General features: G+C 63.9%; 3 protein-coding genes across 10 annotated transcripts; 2 read left to right on the forward strand and 1 right to left on the reverse strand.

The window, feature by feature from the left end:
* The first annotated feature begins 166 nt into the window (after positions 1-166).
* On the forward strand, positions 167-5,986 carry INCA1 (inhibitor of CDK, cyclin A1 interacting protein 1). The gene is made up of 7 exons (XM_032320896.1): positions 167-619; positions 1,241-1,401; positions 3,979-4,092; positions 4,288-4,327; positions 4,583-4,797; positions 5,213-5,372; positions 5,569-5,986. Exons 1-7 carry the CDS (start codon positions 209-211, stop codon positions 5,713-5,715), a joined length of 1,248 nt encoding a protein of 415 aa, XP_032176787.1. The 5' UTR covers positions 167-208; the 3' UTR covers positions 5,716-5,986.
* LOC116577884 (translation initiation factor IF-2-like) lies at positions 5,949-10,332 on the reverse strand. Its single transcript, XM_032321670.1, is given in 7 exon segments — positions 5,949-6,358; positions 6,361-6,448; positions 6,451-6,514; positions 6,586-7,076; positions 8,713-8,752; positions 9,325-9,375; positions 10,208-10,332. Coding segments are annotated over 7 exon segments (1,251 nt in total). The 3' UTR covers positions 5,949-5,966.
* Positions 6,247-21,031, forward strand: CAMTA2 (calmodulin binding transcription activator 2). 8 transcript variants are annotated; one of them, XM_032320888.1, is made up of 23 exons: positions 6,247-6,334; positions 7,652-7,746; positions 7,952-8,055; positions 9,114-9,181; positions 9,261-9,396; positions 9,914-10,000; positions 10,181-10,334; positions 10,586-10,720; positions 11,228-12,165; positions 12,762-12,888; positions 14,244-14,378; positions 15,997-16,112; positions 16,626-16,810; positions 17,112-17,190; positions 17,289-17,511; positions 17,602-17,879; positions 18,732-18,928; positions 19,137-19,320; positions 19,456-19,527; positions 19,644-19,664; positions 19,822-20,039; positions 20,162-20,236; positions 20,352-21,031. In XM_032320888.1, exons 2-23 carry the CDS (start codon positions 7,716-7,718, stop codon positions 20,413-20,415), a joined length of 3,627 nt encoding a protein of 1,208 aa, XP_032176779.1. In that variant the 5' UTR covers positions 6,247-6,334; positions 7,652-7,715; the 3' UTR covers positions 20,416-21,031. The 8 variants fall into 8 exon arrangements, with proteins under 8 accessions (XP_032176779.1, XP_032176771.1, XP_032176774.1 ...); XM_032320880.1 differs by lacking the exon at positions 6,247-6,334 and adding an exon at positions 6,804-6,914; XM_032320883.1 differs by lacking the exon at positions 6,247-6,334 and adding an exon at positions 6,804-6,914 and having other exon boundaries at positions 19,822-20,009.
* Positions 21,032-21,057: the final 26 nt, after the last annotated feature.

A 21,057-nucleotide genomic window follows, 5' to 3' on the forward strand; every position in this document is an offset into this window, starting at 1 on the left:
GCCCCTCGCCGGGTCCCGGGCGGCGGGCGGCAGACTTGCGCCCCGGGGGCGGCAGCAGCAGCGGCGCCAGCGGCCGGCGCCCGCCCGGGCAGCGCGAGCTGGGGCGGGAGCGAGGGGGGGTAGCGGCGGGCGCGCGCACGCGGGGGGCGGGCGCGCGCCGTCCCGACTGGGGCCAGAGAGCGCCCCGGGAACGGCTGTTAAGGGGGCAATGCCCTCGCACTGTGGGGCCCCTCGGGTGCGGGCGCAGAAAGGCGCACTGGACGCTGGCTGGCGGGAGGGTTACGGCGCGCGAGGAACCGGGCCGGGGTGGGGGGGGGGTGGGGGGGCAGGGGGGGCAGGGGGCGGGCCCTGGAGGGGACCCAGGCCCCGGACCCGCGCACGTCGCCGCCGTCGGAGGCGCGCCCAGGGGCGGAGCCGCCCGCCGTGCCCCGCCCAGGGGAGCCCCCACCCAGGCCCCGCCCCTGCGTGCGCTGCGCGCCGGCTCCGCCCCCGGGCTCTCGGCCGCGCGTCTCTCCTCAGCGCCCGCCGGCGTTCTAGAACTCGACGCGCCGCCGCCTCAGGTGCCGGGACCGAGAGCGGGCGGCGGCGCCGGCCGGTCCGCTGCCCGGTCCCCTGCCCGGTAGGCCGGCCGCCGCCTCAGCCTGGGTGACGTCTCGGGCCCGGGACCCCTCACCACAGGCCGGGCCTCCGCTCACCGCCGCGCATCCCTTCCCTACCCCGCCCCCCGGCCCGCCCTGGTCGCTCAGGCCCTCTGCGGGGTGTTGTCCCCCTCCCTTCGGCTGCAAGCGCCCCGGAGAGGGGCGGCGCCCACTGAGACCCCTAAGCTCAGCTTCCCGCTGAGGCGCGGACGCCCACTCGGACCCCTCCGCGGCGCAATGCTTTGCTCTTCCTGCGCGCCGCCCCCCTGCCCGCCCTTCCGGGTGCGCGGGGCCCCTGCCCCGCTCGCGCCCGCTCTGCCCGGTCCCCCGCGGCGCGAGCCTAGCACCTGACGTGCCGGCCGCCCTGGGTCTCCTGGCGGCCGCACGGCCGGTTCCGCGCCGACTCCCGGCTCCTTCCGTCCGTCCGTCCGTCCGTCCGCCGCCCGCCGTCCCCGGACCTCGCTCGCTCCGGAGCACCCGTGTCCCGGCCATCTCTGGGCGTCCGACCCCTTCAGCGCTCTCCGCGCCACGTGCACGCTCTGCCCCCGATCGCGCGGCGCCCCAGACGCCCCGAGGACCCTCCCCCTCTCCTCCTGCTGCAGACCCTCCTCCAGCCCTCGACGGCTTCACGGCCTCCTCCAGCCCGCCGGGCGGTGCGCTACGACTCGTTTCCCGCGATGCTGCCCGCACCGGCAAGGAGACTCGGCCCGGCCACGCGTCCGGCCGTGCGGGACGATGGACACAAGCTCATCCCCTTTGCCAAGTGAGTCGTCCCCACCCCGTGGGGAGGGGACGAAGGGAAGGTAGGCGCCCGGTGTCCCCCCGACGGCAGTGCTCGACGAGGGACTCGGGGCTCAAAGCCTGGTCTCCGCAGGCGCACGACGCGCTCGGCTGTCCCGCCGACGGGATCCCTCCAGAACGGCGGTGTCCCGGCCGCGACGTCAAGCGCGGCCCCAGGGTTAGAAGGACGAGGGACAGACAGACGGAGCTGGCCTTCGAGGGGAGAAGATGGCACGTCCCAACACGAGTGTGACTTCCCTTAGAGTGTCAGGAGAGACGAAGTAGTGACCTGTGCTGGCAACCGGGGCGCTCTGCAGACACTTGGACTGTGGAAGGCGGCTCTGGGGACCCGAGTCTGAGCTTGGATCTGAAGATGAGAATCAGCCGGTCCGACAAAAGCCCAGGCGGGGGGTGAGGGGAGAAGAAGGAAGAGTGGGGGGACCCCCAGGAAAGAGAGAGGCGCGGGATCTTGTAGGACCGGGAAGCCCGCCAGCGAGACTGAAACTGGGTGACCCAGGGAAGAGTAGAGAGCAGCGTCGGCATTGGGGGCCAACGTCTGCAGGACCTCCCAGGCCACCGGGAAAGGTTCGGGTTTCATCCTAAGGACAGTGGAAGTCAGTGGAAGGTTCTCAGCACGGAGATGACACGAGCAGAGCTTTCTCCTTCCTCCCCGATTTCTTTGTTGTGAAAAATGTCAAAAAGCAAAGTAGAGAAACACTCGTTCTGGAGCTAGCGTCCGCGTTCTGGGAGCTTCCCACCTCACGGTTCCAGGCACGATCTGCTCATCTGTGCCAGCATCTAGCCGCCTCCCGCTCAGCTTATTTTGAAGTAAATCTCCACCCGTCCGTCATTTCAAACGACCATGGTTAAAGGGTTACTCACACTGCTCGGGCAGCAGACATGATTGCGGGGTGAGGACGGCAGCAGGGGGAGCAGGGGGAGCCCCTTGCCTTAATAGTCTGGGCTGGGGCAGATGAGCCGGAACAGCGGTGGAGGAAGCAGAATGGGCGAGGAGCGCTCAAATCGGATGTATTTTACTTTACTTTATTGTATATTTCATCTTTTTGAAACTTAAGTGAAACTTTTTTTTTTTAAAGATTTTATTTATTTATTTGGCAGAGAGAGATGACAAGTAGGCAGAGAGGCAGGCAGAGAAAGAGGGGGAAGCAGGCTCCCCGCTGAGCAGAGAGCCCGATGCGGGGCTTGATCCCAGAACCCCAGGACCATGACCTGAGCCGAAGGCAGAGGCTTTAACCCACTGAGCCACCCAGGCGCCCCTTAAATGAAACTTTTAAAAAATTTTATTTATTCATTTATTTTTTAGTTTGAGTAAGCTCCACGCCCAACACGGGGCTTGAACTCACAACCCTGACATCACACATCACATGCTGTACCTACTGAGCCAGCCGACCTCCCCCTCCTTTTTTCTATTTAAATGAAACTTTACTTTTTAATTATTTTTTTTTTTTTAATTTATTTATTTGACAGTTAGAGATCACAAGCAGGCAGAGGGGGGGTGGAAAGCAGTCTCTCCACTGAGCAGAGAGCCTGACGGGCTCGATCCCAAGACCCTGGGATCATGACCTGAGCCAAAGGCAGAGGCTTTAACCCGCTGAGCCACCCAGGCGCCCCTTAATTATTTTATTTTATTGAAGATTTTATTTATTTATTTGACAGAGAGCACAAGCAGGGGGAGTGGCAGGTGGAGGGAGAAGGAGACAAGGAGCCCAGTGTGGGACTTGATCCTGGGACCCTGGGATCATGACCCAGGCTGAAGGCAGAGGCTTCACTTACCAAGCCACCCAGGCGCCCTAAATTTTTTTTATTTTTAATTAAAATCTGGGTGTATTTTAGATGTAACTGACACAACTTGCTGATGAACTGAATATGGGAGCTGAGGGAAAGTGAGACAAACCTGGTTTGTGGGCTCCAGCATCTGGCCATCTGGGGTGCCTTCCCAGGAGGTGGGGCAGGCTGGGGGGAGATGTGCGTGCAAGCCTGGAGTCCAGGGGAGGACACGGATTTGGGGTTTTGTTAGCACATTGGTAGTACGTAAAGTCATGGCCCTGGGTGAGAGATGGAGATGAGAAGACAGAGGGTCCAGGCCAAGCCCTAGGACACTCCCCTGGGGAGCAGGAGACCAGCTGGCATCCAGTCTGGGGACTTTGGAAGTGCTGAGCCCTGTTCTCACACCCTTTGCTACCCAGAAGGATAGCAGTTTCTGTGAGTTAGGGGACACAAAGCAAAGTGAACAAGGGTTCTACTGGAAGGAACCTGCCCCGTCACGTCAGCTGAGCGGATGGGGCCTTCCTCTTTAACAGTGAAACCTGGTGTTCTCTGGTTGGGGTGCTTAGATGTTTGAGATCGGGCGAGATCCAGGCTCCAAGACTGCTAGTCTCGTCTCGCAAATCAGATCTTACCACCTCCTCTGCTGCAGTGGCTAGGAGAGCATGTGGCCAGCGGGGCCCATGGAAAGGCGGGACCCCTGAATGCCCGGAGTGAGTGGACGCTGTGAGGGGTGAGCTGAGCCAGCCCCGAGCCTCCCTTGTCCTCCTTTCAGGTGTTCCAGGGTTGTCTGCCGATCGGCACCCCCCGGCTTGCCTTCCCAGAGCCCCGGACTGATGCCCCAGCAATACGGAGACCTCTTCTGGGAGAACCTTAGCCAAAAGCCCAGGTGGGCAGACACAGAAAAGGAGGAAGTAAGACTGTAGAGTTTTGCATTAAGGCTTACAGCAATAAGGCCTTGTCTGGGGACGGTGGCCGATGGCCACCGTAGCTCCTACTGCCAGGTGGACACGTGGTTGGGAGAGTGGTCAGAGAAACAGATGGGGGTGTCCTCTGCACATAGCTCCCCTTTTGTGGTTTTCAGCCCCACCTGGATGGAAGAACAGTACACCCCACCCCTGCAGGTATGACAAACGTTGTGCCCTTAAACAATTCTTGATTAAAATTGTACCCACTGCCATTCTATCCTCAGCTGACCTTAACACCTCTTCTCTCTGCTGTCCCCCAACCAGTGCACGGACCACGCCCTCCTTTCTTTGCATTAGTCCCCGTTTCCACAGTCTGGGCTTCAAGACCCCGACTCCCTGTTTCAGTCCAAGCCCTCCCTTGAGAGGCCCAGTTCTGCCCTCTAGCCCCTTTCTCCCCATTCTTGGGCACAGAGAGCCACTGGATGCTCCCAGCCTAGCACTGGATGCTCCCAGCCTAGCCTGTACCCCCCTGAGGGGCTCCCACCACCGGAGCTGCTTTGCAGAAGAAAGAGAAGGAGGCCCCCTTTGGCAGGAATGCAGCAGGGACCTGGGGGCATCCCAGCCCGGGTGAGGGCAGTCGCTTATCATCTGGAGGATCTAAGGAGGCGACAGAGACTCATCAATGAGTAAGGAGAGAGACATCTGGGGCTCTGGGAGCCCAGCAGGGCTTGGGGGCAGGAGGGTTTGAATTAAGGAAGGAGCTGAGAGCCTTAAGGAATTGGAAGCTGTATGGAGACAGGGAGGGACCTGGGGGAGGAGGATAAGCCACAGGAGCCCCAAGGAGTGGAAATGGGTCACCAAAGACAGGAAAGCCATCCACGTAACTGGAGGATACTGGGCAGCCGCAGGTCACCTGTGAGTCCCTGGACGCAGGATGCTCCCATCTGAGGGGAGCAGGAAGCTGGGGGTGGAGGGGGGGGAAGTCCAGTGGTAACATCCCTGGGTCCCAGCAGGAACTATTCTAGGGCAGAGGGCTGAAGAGTAGAGATACAAGAAGCCTGGCCTCCAGGCACCTCATTCCTAAGCCTCACGTCCCCACAGACGGAAAAATGCCCAGTGGGGCAGCTCTGGGGCTACATCTGAGCCCCTGGCCCATGACCTCGGTGGAGTCCCCAGTGCCATCCAATACCGGCGTCTGGAAGAGGAGAGGGCTGCCTATCCACAGGAAGACGGCCACCTTCTCACCAGTGGCGGGACCCAGGTCTGGCAGAGGGACCTGGTGGGGTGGAGGAGGGTGTGGGGGGGCTGTCTGGTCTTGCGTGGAGGGACAGCGGGAGCCAGGATCCCCAGGCTAGGTGGCTGGCCTGGAGAGGAACAAAGCGCAGAGGGGCGGGGGTGCCTGGGCTTGGGGGCTAGGAAGCCCAGAGAGACAGCCTTTCGCGTTCTCAACCCTACAGCTGCTCTGGTCTCCCTGGAGCCCCCTGGACCAGGGCGGGTCTTGCCTCCCCAGGCGGCTGGGCTCCCTGGCCTCCTACAGCGCTGTCGGGGCTAGCAGGACGCTCCACTGCAAGCCCTGGGGGATAGAGGTGCGGTCTGAGGAGTGAGGATGGACGCCGTGCCCCCGCTGCCCCCCGCTGCCGCCGCCCCGCGGGCCCCAGGCTGGCTGGCGGCCCTGGAGCTCCCGACTTGTGACAGCGAGGCTTTTCCCCTTCCTTAACGTCTCCCAGCTGCCCCCACCCCTAGCCCCCTCGTCCTCCCTGGTCAACCCGCTCCTCGCGGGGCTTCCCGGGCCGGCTGCCCGCCCCTAGCCCCCAGGCTGGATCCCGGGCCCTGTGCCCACTCCTCTGTTCTGGCATTAAAAAGCAAGCGAGTCGAGCCCGGAGTGTCTCTCTGCCGGGGGAGCAGTGATGGAGAGGCCCGCGGGGAGGGAGGCCGCCGTCCGCTCCACCAGGACGCAGCTAAAGTGAAGTCGGGCTGGATCCCGCCGAGCCCCGGGGTCCCCGACACCCCGGAAACCTGCCCCCGGCGCGCCGCCCCCCCCCCCCCCCCGAACGCGGCCACCGCCCCGGGCTGCCTGGCTGCACCCGTCCCCCCGCAATCCCCTTAACGGGGAGGCCCCGCCCCGTGCGCAGTGACGTCGGACGCTGCTGTCAGCAGGCGCGGGGGGGGGGTCGGTGTGGGGTAGAATGGCCGCTGCCGCCGTCACCCGCGGGACCCCGGGAGGTAAGAGCCGGGGCCTCTCCCCGCCTCTCCGCCCCCGCGCCAGGGGGCGCCGCTCCGGGCTCGGCCGCGGGCGCGCGGCGCGGCGACCCCCGCCCCTCCTCCGGACTCGCCCCCACGCCGGCTCCCGTCCTCCTCCCCCGCGGCAGGGGGCGCCGCAACGCGCAGGGCCCCGCGGCGGACCTGCGGCGCCCGCACCGCCCGGGGACCCCGCGCCCCGGGCCCCGGCCCGGCCCTCGCCGCCGCGCGCCCGCGGGCTCTGTCCCGCGGCGTCTCTGGAGCGCCGCTGCGTGCGGGCGGGCGGCGGACCCTCGCACGTCGGGGCTTCTCCGAGGACCCCCGCCCGGGCCGCTCCGCAGCCTGGCAGCCTGCCGGGTCGGGACTGCGCACCTGCGCCCTGGGGCGGAGTCCTGACCCCGACCCGGCTGCCCTGCACGCAGCTCGCGCGGACCGGCCGCCTCCCCCCCCACCGCGGACACCTGGCGGAGCCGGGCTCCCGGAGCCCGCGCGGAGAGCATCCTCCAGCTCCCATCTGCTCCCGCGGGAGGGTGGGGGCTCGGGCTGGAGCCGGAGTGTGGATGGGGTACGCTGGGCCCGGAGGCCGGTGAAGCGGAGGCGTCTGGGCAGAGCGCTGGTGGGGGAGGGGTGCGGAGGGCCGTGAGCCTCCGGTGGAGCATGGGTTGTCCTGTGGGTGGGAAGCCGGGACCTGGGTACCCGGCCCGGCTTCGGCCAGGCCGTAACCAACCTGGACGACAGGGAGGAGGTTGCGACCAGTCGTCAGATCTGCCCTTCCTTCGGCAAATATCAAATTGGGGAGGAACCCAGGGTGTGTCTTGTAAGGCCCGGCCCTCCAGCAGACTTAGATCTGCCCTTCCCTCAGCATCCAGGCTCCCCTTTGCTGACCCAATCTCCAAGGATCAGGTGCCCGAGTGCCAGCCGCCCCCCCCCCCCCCCCCCCCGGCCCGGACCCCACCGTAGCCCCAGGGTCTCCGAGAGTCCCTGGTGTAGGGCCTGGGAAGCGCCAGCTCTGCCAGCCTCCCCCCTCCCCCACCCCACCGGTCTCTTCCTGATGACTGTCGGTGGTGTCCCTGGTGTCTCCCCACTCCTGCTGGCTCCTGGCACCCGGGTCTCCGTTCTCCCTCTCGTCCATGCCCAGCTCTACTCACACATCTCAGTCTGACCCCTTTCCCCTGCCTCCTCATCTTTCTCGGACATCACAACCCAGTTTTTCCCCGCTTTTCCAGTTCAATCTTCTTATCCTGGGTTGGGGCGGGGGCGGGGGGGGGGCTTCTGCCATGACCTTGTTCTCTCCCTTCCCAGCACAGACTCCCCCTCCCCCCGGCCCCTCAGGCCGGGGGTGATCTTGCCCCCTGGAACCCTCACCATGAATACCAAGGACACCACCGAGGTTGCCGGTGAGTTCACAGCCCAGGTTCTCAGCCCTTCTTTCTTCTAGCTATGGTGACCATCAAATTCTTGGGTCCCTGCTCTCCTTGTCCTGGTTCCAGGTCCTTCCCCCCCACCCCCGCCCCACCCTGTGCTTTGGATTCAGCCCTTTGCCCTGGGCTGCCAAGGGTGTCAGAGGCAACACAATGCACCCTCCCTTCTGGTTGTTTCTAGAGAACAGCCACCGCCTGAAGATCTTTCTCCCCAAGAAGCTGCTGGAGTGTCTTCCTCGCTGTCCACTGCTGCCTCCAGAGCGGCTTCGCTGGAATACAAATGAGGTTTTCCAGGGAGCCTTGGGGCGTAGGGCCTGGCAACATGGGCTGGAGGAGGGTGAATGGGGGTCTTCCTAAATGCAGAGCGCTGCCCTAAGCTCCTTGGGAGTCATGGAAGGGGTGTAGGGACCTCATCTTGGAGGCACTCACCAGCACATTTGCCTGGGTCAAAGTGATAGCAAGCAGCAACAGAATACTTCTCCCAAGCTGAGTGCTGTGCTAAGTCCCCGACCTAAGTCCTTCAGCAACGCTGTGGAGCAGACGTTGTTGCTCCCCCTGTGCTGGCAGGAGGAAACGGTCTCCCTCGTGGGGTTCAGTGAAGTCTGCAGCCTCTGCTTTTGACCACTGCTGATGCTGGCTCCTTCTGGAGGCACGGTCTTAGTGCTACACACCTTCTGTGCGCTCCCGACACACACACACACACACACACACACACACGATGCTTCGTGTGTCCTAGGCGCTCATCATCGGCTGGAGTATTTTGTTAGATGAAAACCGTCAGCAAGAGGGCACGTGTGGGTGTGATTGTTGCAGATGCAGGAAGGGCCAGGGCAGGGAGCGGGGCTCGGTGGAGATCCGGGAAGGGATGTGGTCCGTGGGATGACTAGGGTGTCCAGGCTCAGAGAAATGAGTCCAGGGCAATCAGGTCTGGGGGACACGAACACTCAGGAGCTCGCGGCTCAGGGCATGATCAGAGAAGAATCTGCAGAATAAGGGTAAATGGTGGGAGCAGGTGCTGGCTTTTGGGAGAAGCTTGGACTCAGGCTGAGGAATTCACAATTCCTAGCAGTGTCAAGCCACTGAGGTTTTCTGAACCAAGAAGTGGGACAAAATGGGATTTGGAAAGCAAAATCAAATGCGTGGAGGATGGAGGGTTTGGACGGCTGTGGTTGAGAGGGAGGGAAGGAGAGATTAGACTCGTGTTTGAAATGGAGCCTGGGACCCAGGAGGGCGGCAGTCCTCGCTGGGAGCCTCCACAGGCCCCTGGAGCTCAGTGGAGTTGGGGGGGGACCTGCCCCAGCCTCTATGCGGGGACCCCCAGCTGAGCGCCCCTCGTCCTACAGGAGATCGCATCCTACTTGATCACCTTTGAGAAGCATGACGAGTGGCTGTCCTGTGCCCCAAAGACAAGGTGAGCGGGTCTGTGAAGGCAGGCAGTGGCCGGCCCGGGATTCCCACCACGGAACTCAGGCCAGCCCTCCCCTCGCCAGGCCTCGGAACGGCTCCATCATCCTGTACAATCGCAAGAAGGTGAAGTACCGGAAGGACGGCTACCTGTGGAAGAAGCGGAGGGACGGGAAGACCACGCGCGAGGACCACATGAAGCTGAAGGTTCAGGGCATGGAGGTGAGGCGGGCGTGCAGCGGTGGCCGGGCTGCTCTCCTCCGTCCTCAGCGGGGCTTTGGCCCACCTCCTCCCACCCTCCGGGCCACTCCTCCCTTCTCACTCCGGTGTTTCAGCCCCGGGGGTGCCTCAGCCATGCGCCACCTCCTCGGACCAGCCAGCTCTCCGGGACTTGGGCACCCCCGGGGGCCGTCCAGGCCTGTTTCCCTCAGGGGTTCAAGTGCTGAACCTCGGAGCACAGGGGTTTCCCCCACCAAATCACTGCTCCAGTGTGTCCTCGCCCTGCTCTCTGACCTCGCAACAGTCCCTCCCACCTGTCCTGTCGGCCCGCCTTGTAAGGCCCCGGCCCCACTCTTCCTTCCTCTCAACCCCAGCTGAGTGCTGGGATGGGGAGGGTGTGTGTGGCGTGCAGGTGGGGGTGGCGAGGGTGGAAAAGCCGCTGGTGGAAAGATGGGGCTTCCTGCAAAGGGATGGAACAGAGGAAGAGTCGGGGAGCAGACGGGCCCTCCCCCCACCCCAGCCTGTCTCCTGGCAGTGTCTCTATGGCTGCTACGTTCACTCTTCCATCGTCCCCACATTCCATCGGCGCTGCTACTGGCTGCTGCAGGTGAGGGGGGCTGGGGGCTGGGAGATGGACTGAGGGCCACTGGGTTCTGAGTGGGAGGAGGAGCTTGGGAAATGGAGGGGAGTACTGGAGGATGGAGGGCGCCGGGCCTGAGGGTGGGGGGAACTGCCTGGGAAGAGAGCGGGGACTCCACCGTGCCCTGTGTGTGCCCCTGTTCTCCAGAACCCTGACATCGTGCTTGTGCACTACCTGAACGTCCCGGCCCTGGAGGACTGCGGGAAGGGCTGCAGCCCCATCTTCTGTTCCATCAGCAGCGACCGGCGCGAGTGGCTGAAGTGGTCCCGGGAGGAGCTGCTGGGGCAGCTGAAGCCCATGTGTAAGGGGCTCCCAGGGGGGCGTGGGCTGGCCCTTGGGGGCAGAAGGGCTCTGTACCCAGCAGCGTGGGGTGAGCGGCTCCCTCGAGCCAGGGGTGCTACCCGGAGGGAGTGAGGATTTCTGGCGTGTCCTGAGGTCTTGCAGTCACGGAGAAGGGCTGGAGGACGTTGGTGAGCTGTGAGGCTGCTGGCCGGAAGTCCCTGGTGCTCAGGTCCCCCAGCACGCCCCCCACCCCCCACAACGGTCTTCCAGTTCATGGCATCAAGTGGAGCTGTGGGAACGGGACAGAGGAGTTCTCTGTGGAGCAGCTGGTGCAGCAGATCCTGGACACGCACCCCACCAAGCCTGCGCCGCGAACCCACGCCTGCCTGTGCAGCGGGGGCCTCGGTGAGTGACCCCTGACCCTGGGACTGTGCTCCTGCCTGGCTGCATGGCGCTTCCGGCACCTCAGTCCTGCCAGGATTTGCATGCCGGTTTGCGTGTGTTTTGCATAGCGGAGACCGAGGGGCGGGTGCACAGAGGCCTTCCAGTCTGGGCACACAGGCCTAACCCGGACGCCATCTGCCTGCTGTCCTTCGCAGCTCCCCGCTACAACAGTTTGAGTGTTGACGCCCAGACTTAGCTTAATCTCTCGCTGGTACTTCCTTTGTCGTGTGCTTGTGTCCCTCAGGCCTTTACCTGCTTCTCTAACTTCTCCCCCCAGAGCCCCTGCCGTCCTGTTTAACTGGGTGGGGGCAGGGGGCACACGACACAACCGCTCCTGCCTCCCAGTGGCCACAGGAGGTAGTACACCTCCCATGCAGGACCCAGTGCCTGGAGGCTGGATGGAGGTTGCTGGGAAGGGGTGGTCCAGGCGGTGGAGAACCATGGTCCTCCCGCCCCTTTCCACTGCAGGTTCCGGAAGCCTGACCCACAAATGCAGCAGCACGAAACACCGCATCATTTCTCCGAAAGTGGAGCCCCGAGCGTTAACCCTGACCTCAGTCCCCCATCCCCCTGAGCCTCCTCCGCTGATAGCCCCTCTTCCTCCGGAGCTCCCCAAGGCACATACTTCCCCTTCCTCTTCTTCCTCCTCCTCCTCCTCTTCCTCTGGCTTTGCAGAACCCCTAGAGATCAGACCTAGCCCTCCCACCTCTCGAGGGGGTTCATCAAGAGGAGGCACAGCCATCCTCCTCCTGACGGGACTGGAGCAGCGGACCGGGGGCTTGACGCCCGCCAGGCACTTGGCTCCCCAGGCGGATCCTAGGCCTCCCATGAGCGTGGCTGTGGTTGTAGGCTCAGAGGCCTCTGCCCCACCGGCTCCTCCCAGCCCTGCCTTTGACCCGGATCGTTTTCTCAACAGCCCCCAGAGGGGCCAAACATACGGAGGGGGGCAGGGGGTAAACCCAGACTTCCCAGAGGCAGAGGCCGCCCACACCCCCTGCCCTGCCCTAGAGCCCGCTGCTGCCCTGGAGCCCCAGGCAGCTGCTCGGGGTCCCCCTCCTCCGCCAGGAGCAGGTGGGAGAAGAGGAAACCGCTTTTTCATTCAAGATGATGGCAGTGGGGAGGAGCTCAAGGCCCAGGGGGCCACCCCACCCGCACCTTCACCCCCTCCTTCACCCCCTCCTTCACCCGCCCCCCTGGAGCCGGCAGGCAGGGGAGGTAGAGGGGAGGCCTTGTTTGGAGGAGCTGCTGGGGCCAGCGAACTGGAGCCCTTCAGTCTTGCATCATTCCCAGACCTCATGGGGGAGCTCATCAGTGACGAGGCTTCAGGCGCCCCTGCCCCAGCCGCCCAGCTCTCTCCTGCTCTTAGCACCATCACGGACTTCTCCCCAGAGTGGTCCTACCCAGAGGTGAGCCTTGGGCCCCAGCCCATCCTCCATCCCGCTCACCAGCGCTGCCACCTGCGTTTCCCTATCTGCATGGCGGCTTTGCTCTCATCCCACCTGTCTCTATAGACAGAGCAGAGCGTAGTTGCTTCCCTTGTCTCTCCAGGGAGCCTCTCCCCGACTCCCCGTGCCCACCCCCCACATGCTGGGTATGGCTGTGAGTCCCCCAAGAGCCCTTGATATGGACTTGGGGAAGCCGAAGGTCTGTCCCCTGCAGTGAAGTTCTGCTCTCTGCTGCCCCAGAGAGCAAGAGGAGGAGCCTCGGTGGGAGGACAGTGGGAGCCCAAGGCAAGGGCTTTGGCCCATGACCACTGTCTGCCAATCAGCTGGTAGCTTTGGGGGAAGCAGTGAGTTCCCTATTCCTAGCAGGAGTGCTGGGAGGAGGGGCCAGGCTAGCTGACCTCACCCTTCGGGGTCCTGCCCCATTCCTGTACCCCAGAATCTAGCACAGGGCCTGCCGCACCGCAGGTGCTCCCTGGGGGTCTGAAGTCAGGATAAATGAACGAGTGAATGAACGCCCAGCGGGGCTCCAGTCACAGGACTTGGCTTTGTCTCTGCAGGGTGGCGTCAAGGTGCTCATCACAGGCCCCTGGACAGAGGCCGCCGAGCACTACTCCTGTGTCTTCGATCACATCGCTGTGCCGGCCTCGCTTGTTCAGCCCGGGGTCTTACGCTGCTACTGTCCTGGTACGGGGGTGGGAGTGCCCCGGGTAGGGGCTGACTCGTGGGCCCGGGAGCCTCATGCCCCCCCCACAGGCACAGGAATTAGCTGTGTGTCAGAAGTCTAGGCTCTGGCGTAAGCAGTCTAGTCCTGAGCAGACTGGCAGTCTTGGAGAAATCTCCTTTCTCCGGTCTGTGGCCTCCCTCCTGGGAGGTCAGGCATTTGAGCGGTGGGCCTCCACTGTCGCTCCAGGCCCTCTGGTTGCTTGGAGTCGGTTTCTAGTTCCAGTGCAGGGAGGTCTCAGAGCATTGGTCTCCCTCGATCAGTCTTGGACTAAAGGACATTGTCTCCTAGACCTGGACTGTCCAGTATGGTAGGGTTAGCCACGTGGGCCCATGGAAATTCAGTAGAAAAAATGAAAACGTGAAGATTCAGCTCCTCCAACACAGCAAACTCATATTTTTTTTGTAAGATTTTTTTAAAAGATTTTATTTGACAGAGAGAGATCACAAACAGGCAGAGAGGGAGGAGGAAGCAGGCTCCCCGCTGAGCAGAGAGCTCGATGCAGGGCTTGATCCCAGGACCCTGGGATCATGACCTAAGCCAAAGGCAGAGGCTTCAACCCACTGAGCCCCCTAGGCGCCCCCAGCAAACACATACTGAAGGTTCAGTAGCCACACGTGGCTTCATGCTGCCCTGCTGGACAGTACCAATCCAGAACGTTCCCGTTGTGGAGGCAAGCTCTGTTGGACAGCATGGTCTAGAGATCATTGCCAAGGCTCGCCTCTGCCCTTCTGCCCCCAGTTTTGCTCCTTACCTGCACCCAGCAGTCAGTGCTGCTCTGGGACCACAGGGACCACCAGAGTGACGGGACAGATTGGCGGTCTATGAGCATGCCCTATTGTGACAGCCTGGTCCAGCGGTGCATGAAAGGCAAAGGGAGACCAGGGAGGCTGGGTGCTGGGACTTCTCTCAGCCTACAGTCTGGGGACTAGTGCTTTCGTCAAGGCCATAGACATGAAGAGCCCAGACACAGCTCTCACTGGACCCTGCTGGTGAGTGGCTGCTTCTCTCTCCCCGATCTTGGTAACAGGCTCATGACCCTGCCCCAGACCTTGGGGGATCCGGCTGCTTCCTAAGCAGGGGCATCTGTGGACCCTCAGCCTCCCAGGCACCCCGGGCCCAGCCCGCAGCAGGTGTTAAGTTCTTGAGTGATGGGAATCCGGCCCCAGGTGGCACCAAGGACACGTCAGCCAGGGGCGTCCCTGCCTCCAGCAAGGGTACAGCACAGCCGACTGTGAAACAGTCGTGTGCGGCTCTCTTGCGGGGCCAGAGAAGGAGCCAGGGCGAGAGACTGTGTCCCTGACCCTGTCCCCCCCAGCCCATGAGGTGGGGCTGGTGTCTCTGCAGGTGGCAGGCCGGGAGGGGCCCCTTTCCGCCTCTGTGCTCTTTGAGTATCGAGCCCGCCGGTTCCTGTCACTGCCTAGTACTCAGCTTGACTGGTTGTCATTGGATGGTAAGTACCCTGTGTAGGGCCCAGCATTGGAGTGGGGCGCACTCCTAAACACCCCAGGACTCCAGTGGCCTTTTCCCAACTCCTGCTTCATGCTTCTAAAGGGGCAGCCACTGTCCCTCCCATACCCTCCCCTGGGAATCCTGGAGCCATCTCTGTCCCAGCTCTTGGCCTGTCCTCTCTGCCCCAAAAATGGGAGAGAGCCAGGCCAGGCCAGGAGGTGGGAGGTGGGACGGGGTCTGGAACAGTGTGCATGGGGGTCCGAGTGCACAAGCTTGCACGTGTACTGAGGCACATGATTTCAACTTCCTTTCTGTTTCTGCCTCTGCCTTTCAGGTAGGTGTTTGCAATAAGAAATCTGGGGTAACAAGAAATCTGGGGTAACAGGCACAAAGTAGAAGACTGACCACGTCACTGCTCTGTGACGTTCACCTTTAATATGCTTTAACACGCTTTCCTGTAGAAACATGCATGTGCGCACACACGTACTTACACGGAGACCCACGTGTTCCTGTCCTGGTTCTCCCTCCTGTGGCTCTCAGCGCAGTGTCCCCGCGGCCCCCACAGCCAGCTGGGGGTCCCCCTTCTCTGGGTTTCTCTCAGTTGCGCTGCCGCCCCTGCCACCCCCCTCCATCGCAGGACTGCTTTGCCTCAGGAGCCCTTGCCCCCTGCTGTCTCAGCCTTGGGGGGCCCCTGCCAAAGCCCTGCCCCACCACCCTGTCTCCCCCTGGGGGGTCTTCTCTCTCCCTGCGCTTCCCTATGCCCTCACCTGCCCCACTCCTTCCCAGTGCTCCTTTGCCACATCTCCCTCCTCTTCCGTCCTTCTGCCCTTTACCTCACCGTCCACACTCCTCCTGGCCATCAGCTCCAGGCCCTGAGCCTTTTCTGTCTTGCCTCTTAAGCAGGACATCTCCAACCTCCAACCCGTTGGGTGCCTGTTGTCCTGTGGCTCCCATTCCCTCCCGCCTCCCCTCCTTGTCCTCACGTGATCTCAGGAAGGAACAGATATGGCTTGGGGTGTGCGTGTGTGTGCGCGCACACGTGCTCTTGTGCCCAGGGTGGGGGAGGAAGAGGAGGAATGGACATGGCGATCCATCTTTGTCACCTCCAAGCCCCGCCATGCTCTCTATGGACAGCTGCGGGGGGCCGGGAGGAGGGGGTGGTGCTTCTTAAATCACAAGCCCCAAGCTCACTTGGACAGTAGACGACAGACAGGAGGGGCCCCAGAGTCCTTCAGCGCAGCGTGGGGGACAGAGATCACACTGGGGCAGGGAGAGCTGACGGAGGGCTCACCTGGAGGGCTGGGTGTGTGAGCGTGTGCACACGTGAGCGACCTGGGGCAGCTCGGGGCTGCACGTTGGGACCCCTGCCCCGTCTGTGTTTGGAGGAACGGGGTTTTGGTTCCAGATTCCGGTGCCTGGTCGGCGGGTAGCGCTATAGGTCCTCATTTTAGGCCTGCATCCTGGCTGGGCTGTATACAGGGCGAGGGGCCCAGGGGCTGTTGTTCTGGGGAAGAGGAAAGACCGTGGTGCCTCGTCTTCACCTCTCGGGTCTAGCCGTGGTGGCACGGGTATCCCCTGCGCCCGCCCGCTGCTCAGCCTCCCGTACTGCCTCCCCTCAGACAACCAGTTCCGAATGTCCATTCTGGAGCGGCTGGAGCAGATGGAGAAGCGGATGGCGGACATGGCAGCAGCCGGACAGGCTCCCTGCCGCAGTCCTGACGCGCCTCCGATCCAGGTACCTCCGTGGGGAGGGAGGTCTGGGTGGGAAGCCGAGGAGGGTCTCCCTGGAGCAAATGGCTCTGCTGTGGGACTCGCTTGTCCCTCCTGTCCCCAGCCTCCTCCTCCCTGACGTCACCCCGTGGCAGGAGCGGCTATTCTGGGCGCCCTCTTGGCATGACAGGCCACAGACGACAGACTATTTCTGATCCGAAGCGGGTGGGGGTGAAGGTGGAGGTGGGGGAGGGGACAGAGAGCCTGTGGGCCCGGGTCTCTGAAGACGTGGCCGGGCTGTCTGCAGGCACAGCACTGACCACAGCCAGCGTGAAGGGCACACACGGGCATGGCTGTGTGAGGTCCGGCTGCCGCAGCTGCTGAAGGAAACGAGCCATGGCGTGGGGAACGTCAGGAGCTGGAGTGGGAGGCCTGGGTGGCAGAAGCCTGGACGGGGAGGGGAGAGGACAGGTGGGGGCGGCCCAGGCCATGCCAGGCCGGATGCTCAGGTCCCTGCCTAAGGGGCTCTTCTCCACAGGATGAAGGCCAGGGGCCAGGCTTCGAGGCTCGAGTGGTGGTCCTGGTAGAGAGCATGATCCCTCGCTCCACCCAGAGGGGCCCTGAGCGCCTGGCCCACGGGAGCCCCTTCCGTGGCATGAGTCTCCTGCACCTGGCCGCTGCCCAGGGCTACGCACGCCTCATCGAGACACTGAGCCAGTGGCGGTGAGCAGGGCCACGGGGAGGCGACCAGGGCCAGGGACCGGGGAGGGCCCAGACCACCTGGAGCCCTGCCAGGAGGGAGTTGCAGTCGCTGTGGTTAGAAGGGCCAGGAGAGGGCTCACACTCCAGGAATTTCAACACCGCGGCCCCATCCCCCTACTTGGGACTCTGAATGTTGGGGCTCCTCCTGCCCTGTGTCTCTGCAAGCACCCCCCACCCATCTTGGTGCTTCTGGACAGCATGCTCCCGTGGCACCTGCCCTTACCCTGACCGGGCTCTGGTGTCCCTGTCCCAAATTCTCCAGGAGCGTGGGGACGGGGAGTTTGGACTTGGAGCAAGAGGCTGACCCGCTCAATGTGGACCACTTCTCCTGCACCCCGCTGGTGAGCATGTGCGGGCCGCTGCCTGGGGGCAGGTCTCACAGGGGAGACCCAGCCAGGGAGGCCCCAGGCCTCACTTCCTGCTCCCCACCCCCTTGTAGATGTGGGCCTGTGCCCTGGGCCACCTGGAAGCCGCGGTGCTCCTCTTCCGCTGGAACCGGCAGGCGCTGAGCATTCCCGACTCCCTGGGCCGGCTGCCCCTGTCCGTGGCGCACTCCCGGGGTCACGTGCGCCTTGCCCGCTGCCTGGAGGAACTGCAGAGACAGGAAGCTTCAGCCGAGCCCCCGCTCGCCCTGTCGCCACCCTCCTCCAGTCCTGACACTGGTGAGGCTCGACGCTGGTCTCTCTAAGAGGAGGCTGCAGGTGGGAGGACAGTCGGGCACCCCCTACCCTGGCTTCCCCCTCCCCTCACAGGGCTGAGCAGCATCTCCTCGCCCTCGGAGCTGTCAGAGGGCACCTTCTCCGTCACGTCTGCCTACTCCAGCGCCCCAGATGGTAGTCCTCTGCCAGCCTCCGAGACTGTCCCTGGCCAGCTCTCCACCGGTGGCCCCGAGGTCCCCCTGTTCCTCATGGACTGTGAAACCACCAACCCCCACGGGCCAGCCCCCTCCCCACCTCCTCTTCCAGCAGCCCCAGAAGGTGGGGCTGCCCCTGAGGAAGCAGATGGCCCGCCGGCCGTGGACGTGATCCCGGTACGCCACCGTCCGTGGATGGACGGAGCTGTGAGGGGTGCGGGGTGGGGGGGTGCAGTGCAGACACTGAGCATCCCGCAGAGCAGAAGCAGTGTCTGGCTTCAGCTGGGAAGAAAGGGTCGGCTGCCCTTGTTTTGGGGACAGGCACAGGAACCCTTTGCTTAGCACCGCTCAGAGCTTGTGACTCCGAAGTCATGAGGCATCAGAGGTTAAAAATCCTGGGGAGCAGCCCCTGCTGATCCGCGAAGACACGGGGTCCTCGGGGATGCTGGGCAGCATGACGGAAAGAGGAGCAGGGAGGGCAGCACGGGTTGACGGCAAGGATCCTGGGGGCTGGCAGCACCTGGGATGCTCAAAGCTGGGATGTGCCTTCCCCAGAGAGGCTGCCAAAGTCCCCAACAGCTTAAGGAATGGCAGAGAACCGTGCTGCGTGTGGCCAGAGCAGTGCACGGGGCCATGGAGGGGGCCTCCGGGGCCTGGGGTTTTGGGCCTGGCCAAGCCCATGGGGAGGGCGTGATGGGGGGCTGCCCAGGAGTGGGGGGCAGTGGGTAGTCAGCCTGGAATGCCAGGGGCTCTGTCTGCTCAGTTCCTGTATCCCCGTCTGGAGCAGGGCCTTCCTGTCCTGTTTGCTACAACGTCTCCACACAGAGGGCCATCATGCACCCACACAGGAGCCCAGGGATTATAAATGCAAAAATCTGCGAAGTGGGGAGCCAGGACAGCCACCTGCGAGGCCTCAGGCTCTGGTGGCTACAGGAGTGACAGGAGGTGGACGTTGGCTACAGCTGTGGCTGGGCGGGAGCACCTGGCAGTGGGGGCGGCTGGGGACTCAGCAGCTTCTCCCTCATGCAGGTAGACATGATCTCGCTGGCCAAGCAGATCATCGAAGCCACGCCAGAGCGGATTAAGCGAGAGGACTTCGTGGGGTTGCCCGAGGCCGCAGCATCCACAAGGGAGCGGACAGGGGCCCTGGGGCTCAGCGAGACTATGTCCTGGCTGGCCAGCTACCTGGAGAACGTGGACCATTTCCCCAGCTCAGGCCCCCCCAGGTGAGCAGCTCAGGAGAGAGCAGCATCTAGACGTGTCCTGGGTGGATGGGAGCAGGGAAGGAGCCTTTCCTGAGCCAGAGCTCCACTGCGGCTCAGGCACCAGGGCCTTTGAGAAGAGATGGAACAGGTCCCTCTCCATGCCGTCGCCCAAGCTCTGCCTTCACAATGGTTCCCTCCTCGTAACCTCCCTCTCCCTGTTCCCCTACAGCGAACTGCCCTTTGAGCGTGGGCGCCCGGCTGTCCCTCCAGCCCCCTCCTGGGCAGAGTTCCTGTCTGCCTCAGCCAGCGGCAAGATGGAGAGTGATTTCGCTCTGCTGACGCTGTCGGATCACGAGCAGCGGGAACTGTACGAGGCCGCACGCGTCATCCAGACGGCCTTCCGAAAGTACAAGGTCAGTGGGCCGGGGGGGTCCCAGGGTGTGCATGACAGCAGTCCAAGTCCGGGGGAGATTGGGCTCCTGGCCAGTGGCAGGACAGGTCAGGTGAGCACTGGGGGCCCTGGTGCTGACTCCCTTGTCTCCCCCCAGGGCCGGAGGCTGAAGGAGCAGCAGGAGGTGGCGGCGGCTGTGATCCAGCGCTGCTACCGGAAGTACAAGCAGGTGAGAGCTGGGTCTCCAGACGGCGGCCCGCAGGCACCCGGTGCACATGCACCCCCATCCCTCACCCCCACCACGCGGCCCTGCCAAAGCCCTAACTCCCCTTCTCTCTCCACAAGCTGACCTGGATTGCGCTTAAGGTATTAGGCCTGAGGTCTGGGTGTGAGGTTGTCCGTGATGATTCAGCTTCCCACGAGCGTGTGGACTAGAGGCTTACACCAGCTGAACCTGGGGGTGACCCGCAGGGGTTCGGGCCTCTGTTCCTGCAGTTCAGTCCCTGCCCCTCCGTGTCTGCAGTTTGCGCTCTATAAGAAGATGACCCAGGCGGCCATCCTGATCCAGAGCAAGTTTCGAAGCTACTACGAACAGAAGCGCTTCCAGCAGAGCCGCAGGGCGGCTGTGCTCATCCAGCAGCACTACCGCTCCTACCGCCGGCGGCCCGGGCCTCCCCACCGGCCCACAGGCAGCCTGCCCGCCCGTAGCAAGTACGGCTGCCCGCAGCCCTGCATGCCCAGGTCCACCACCCTGTGCCCACTCCCAGCCCAGCATCCAGCCCCTGCGTCTCCCTCGTGGGTCAGGGGGCTGAGGGCGAGGGTGCTGGTGTGCCACGGCGCCTCATCCTTTCTTCTGCCACCAGAGGCTCCTTCCTCACCAAGAAGCAGGACCAGGCAGCCCGGAAGATCATGAGATTCCTGCGGCGCTGCCGACACAGGTGCTCCCTTCTCTGGAGCGGTCCCTGGGGTACCTGCACGCGCCGGCGCCAGCCTCCCCGCGGGCCTCCCCCCCCCCACCGCTGGTCTCCTGACTCCTTCCCCTTGTCTCTGCAGGATGAGGGAACTGAAGCAGAACCAGGAGCTGGAAGGGATCCCCCAGCCCGGACTGGCAACCTGACTGCGCCCCGCCTTCCCCAGCGCTCTGGGGGCCGCTTCTGGCAGTCTCAACAGGGAGAGGCCTCTCCGGGGGAGGGGAGCCCCTGTCGGCAGCTGTCCCCGTCCCTAGGTCTCCCCCATGGGTCGCGACCCCGCTTCCGCGTCCCCCGCCCCGCAGACCCGCGCCCCCGCCTCCCTGCATCTCCCGCCGTGACGTCCGGAGCCCCGCCTGCCCCTTCTCCGCGCTCCCCCGCCGCCTGCGCCCGCCTCGGCCCTTCCCGACTTGCCTTATTTATTCGTTGGACGCGTCTCTGAATGTGCCCGCCTCGGCCCCTCCCCCGCCGCACGCGGCCCCTCCCCCGCCGCGCGCCCCCGCCCCCGACCCCGCGCGTCGGCGCGTCCCCTCCCTCGGCGGCCGCGGGGCCCGGGCCGCGGGGGGCGTGCGGCGGGGTCGCCCGGTGCCCCGCGCGCCCGGGGGAGGGGCCTGTACATACTGTAACATACAGAGGAGAGTGAAGAGTCTATTTAAGGCGCCGCGCGAGCGAGCACGGCGCGGCGGGGCCCGGCCGGCTCCACGAGCACGTCTACGTGTGCATGGGCTCGGTGTCCACGCGCTGCCATTAAACTCCGCTGCACCAGCCAGCCTCCCGCCTCTGTCTGCGCG

The sequence above is a fragment of the Mustela erminea genome, chromosome 18, assembly GCF_009829155.1.
Source record: "Mustela erminea isolate mMusErm1 chromosome 18, mMusErm1.Pri, whole genome shotgun sequence".
Lineage (NCBI taxonomy): Eukaryota > Metazoa > Chordata > Mammalia > Carnivora > Mustelidae > Mustela > Mustela erminea.

Bases quoted from the DNA above. Each gene is read 5' to 3' on its own strand.
- INCA1 (XM_032320896.1), top strand. From the start codon at position 209: ATGCCCTCGCACTGTGGGGCCCCTCGGGTGCGGGCGCAGAAAGGCGCA. The intron at 620-1,240 runs GTAGGCCGGCCG...CTCCTGCTGCAG, and splicing joins GCTGCCCGGTCCCCTGCCCG to ACCCTCCTCCAGCCCTCGAC. The intron at 4,328-4,582 runs GTATGACAAACG...TCTTGGGCACAG, and splicing joins AGTACACCCCACCCCTGCAG to AGAGCCACTGGATGCTCCCA.
- CAMTA2 (XM_032320880.1), top strand. The intron at 10,335-10,585 runs GTAAGGGGCTCC...ACGGTCTTCCAG, and splicing joins GGGGCAGCTGAAGCCCATGT to TTCATGGCATCAAGTGGAGC. The intron at 20,040-20,161 runs GTCCACCACCCT...TTCTGCCACCAG, and splicing joins CCGCAGCCCTGCATGCCCAG to AGGCTCCTTCCTCACCAAGA.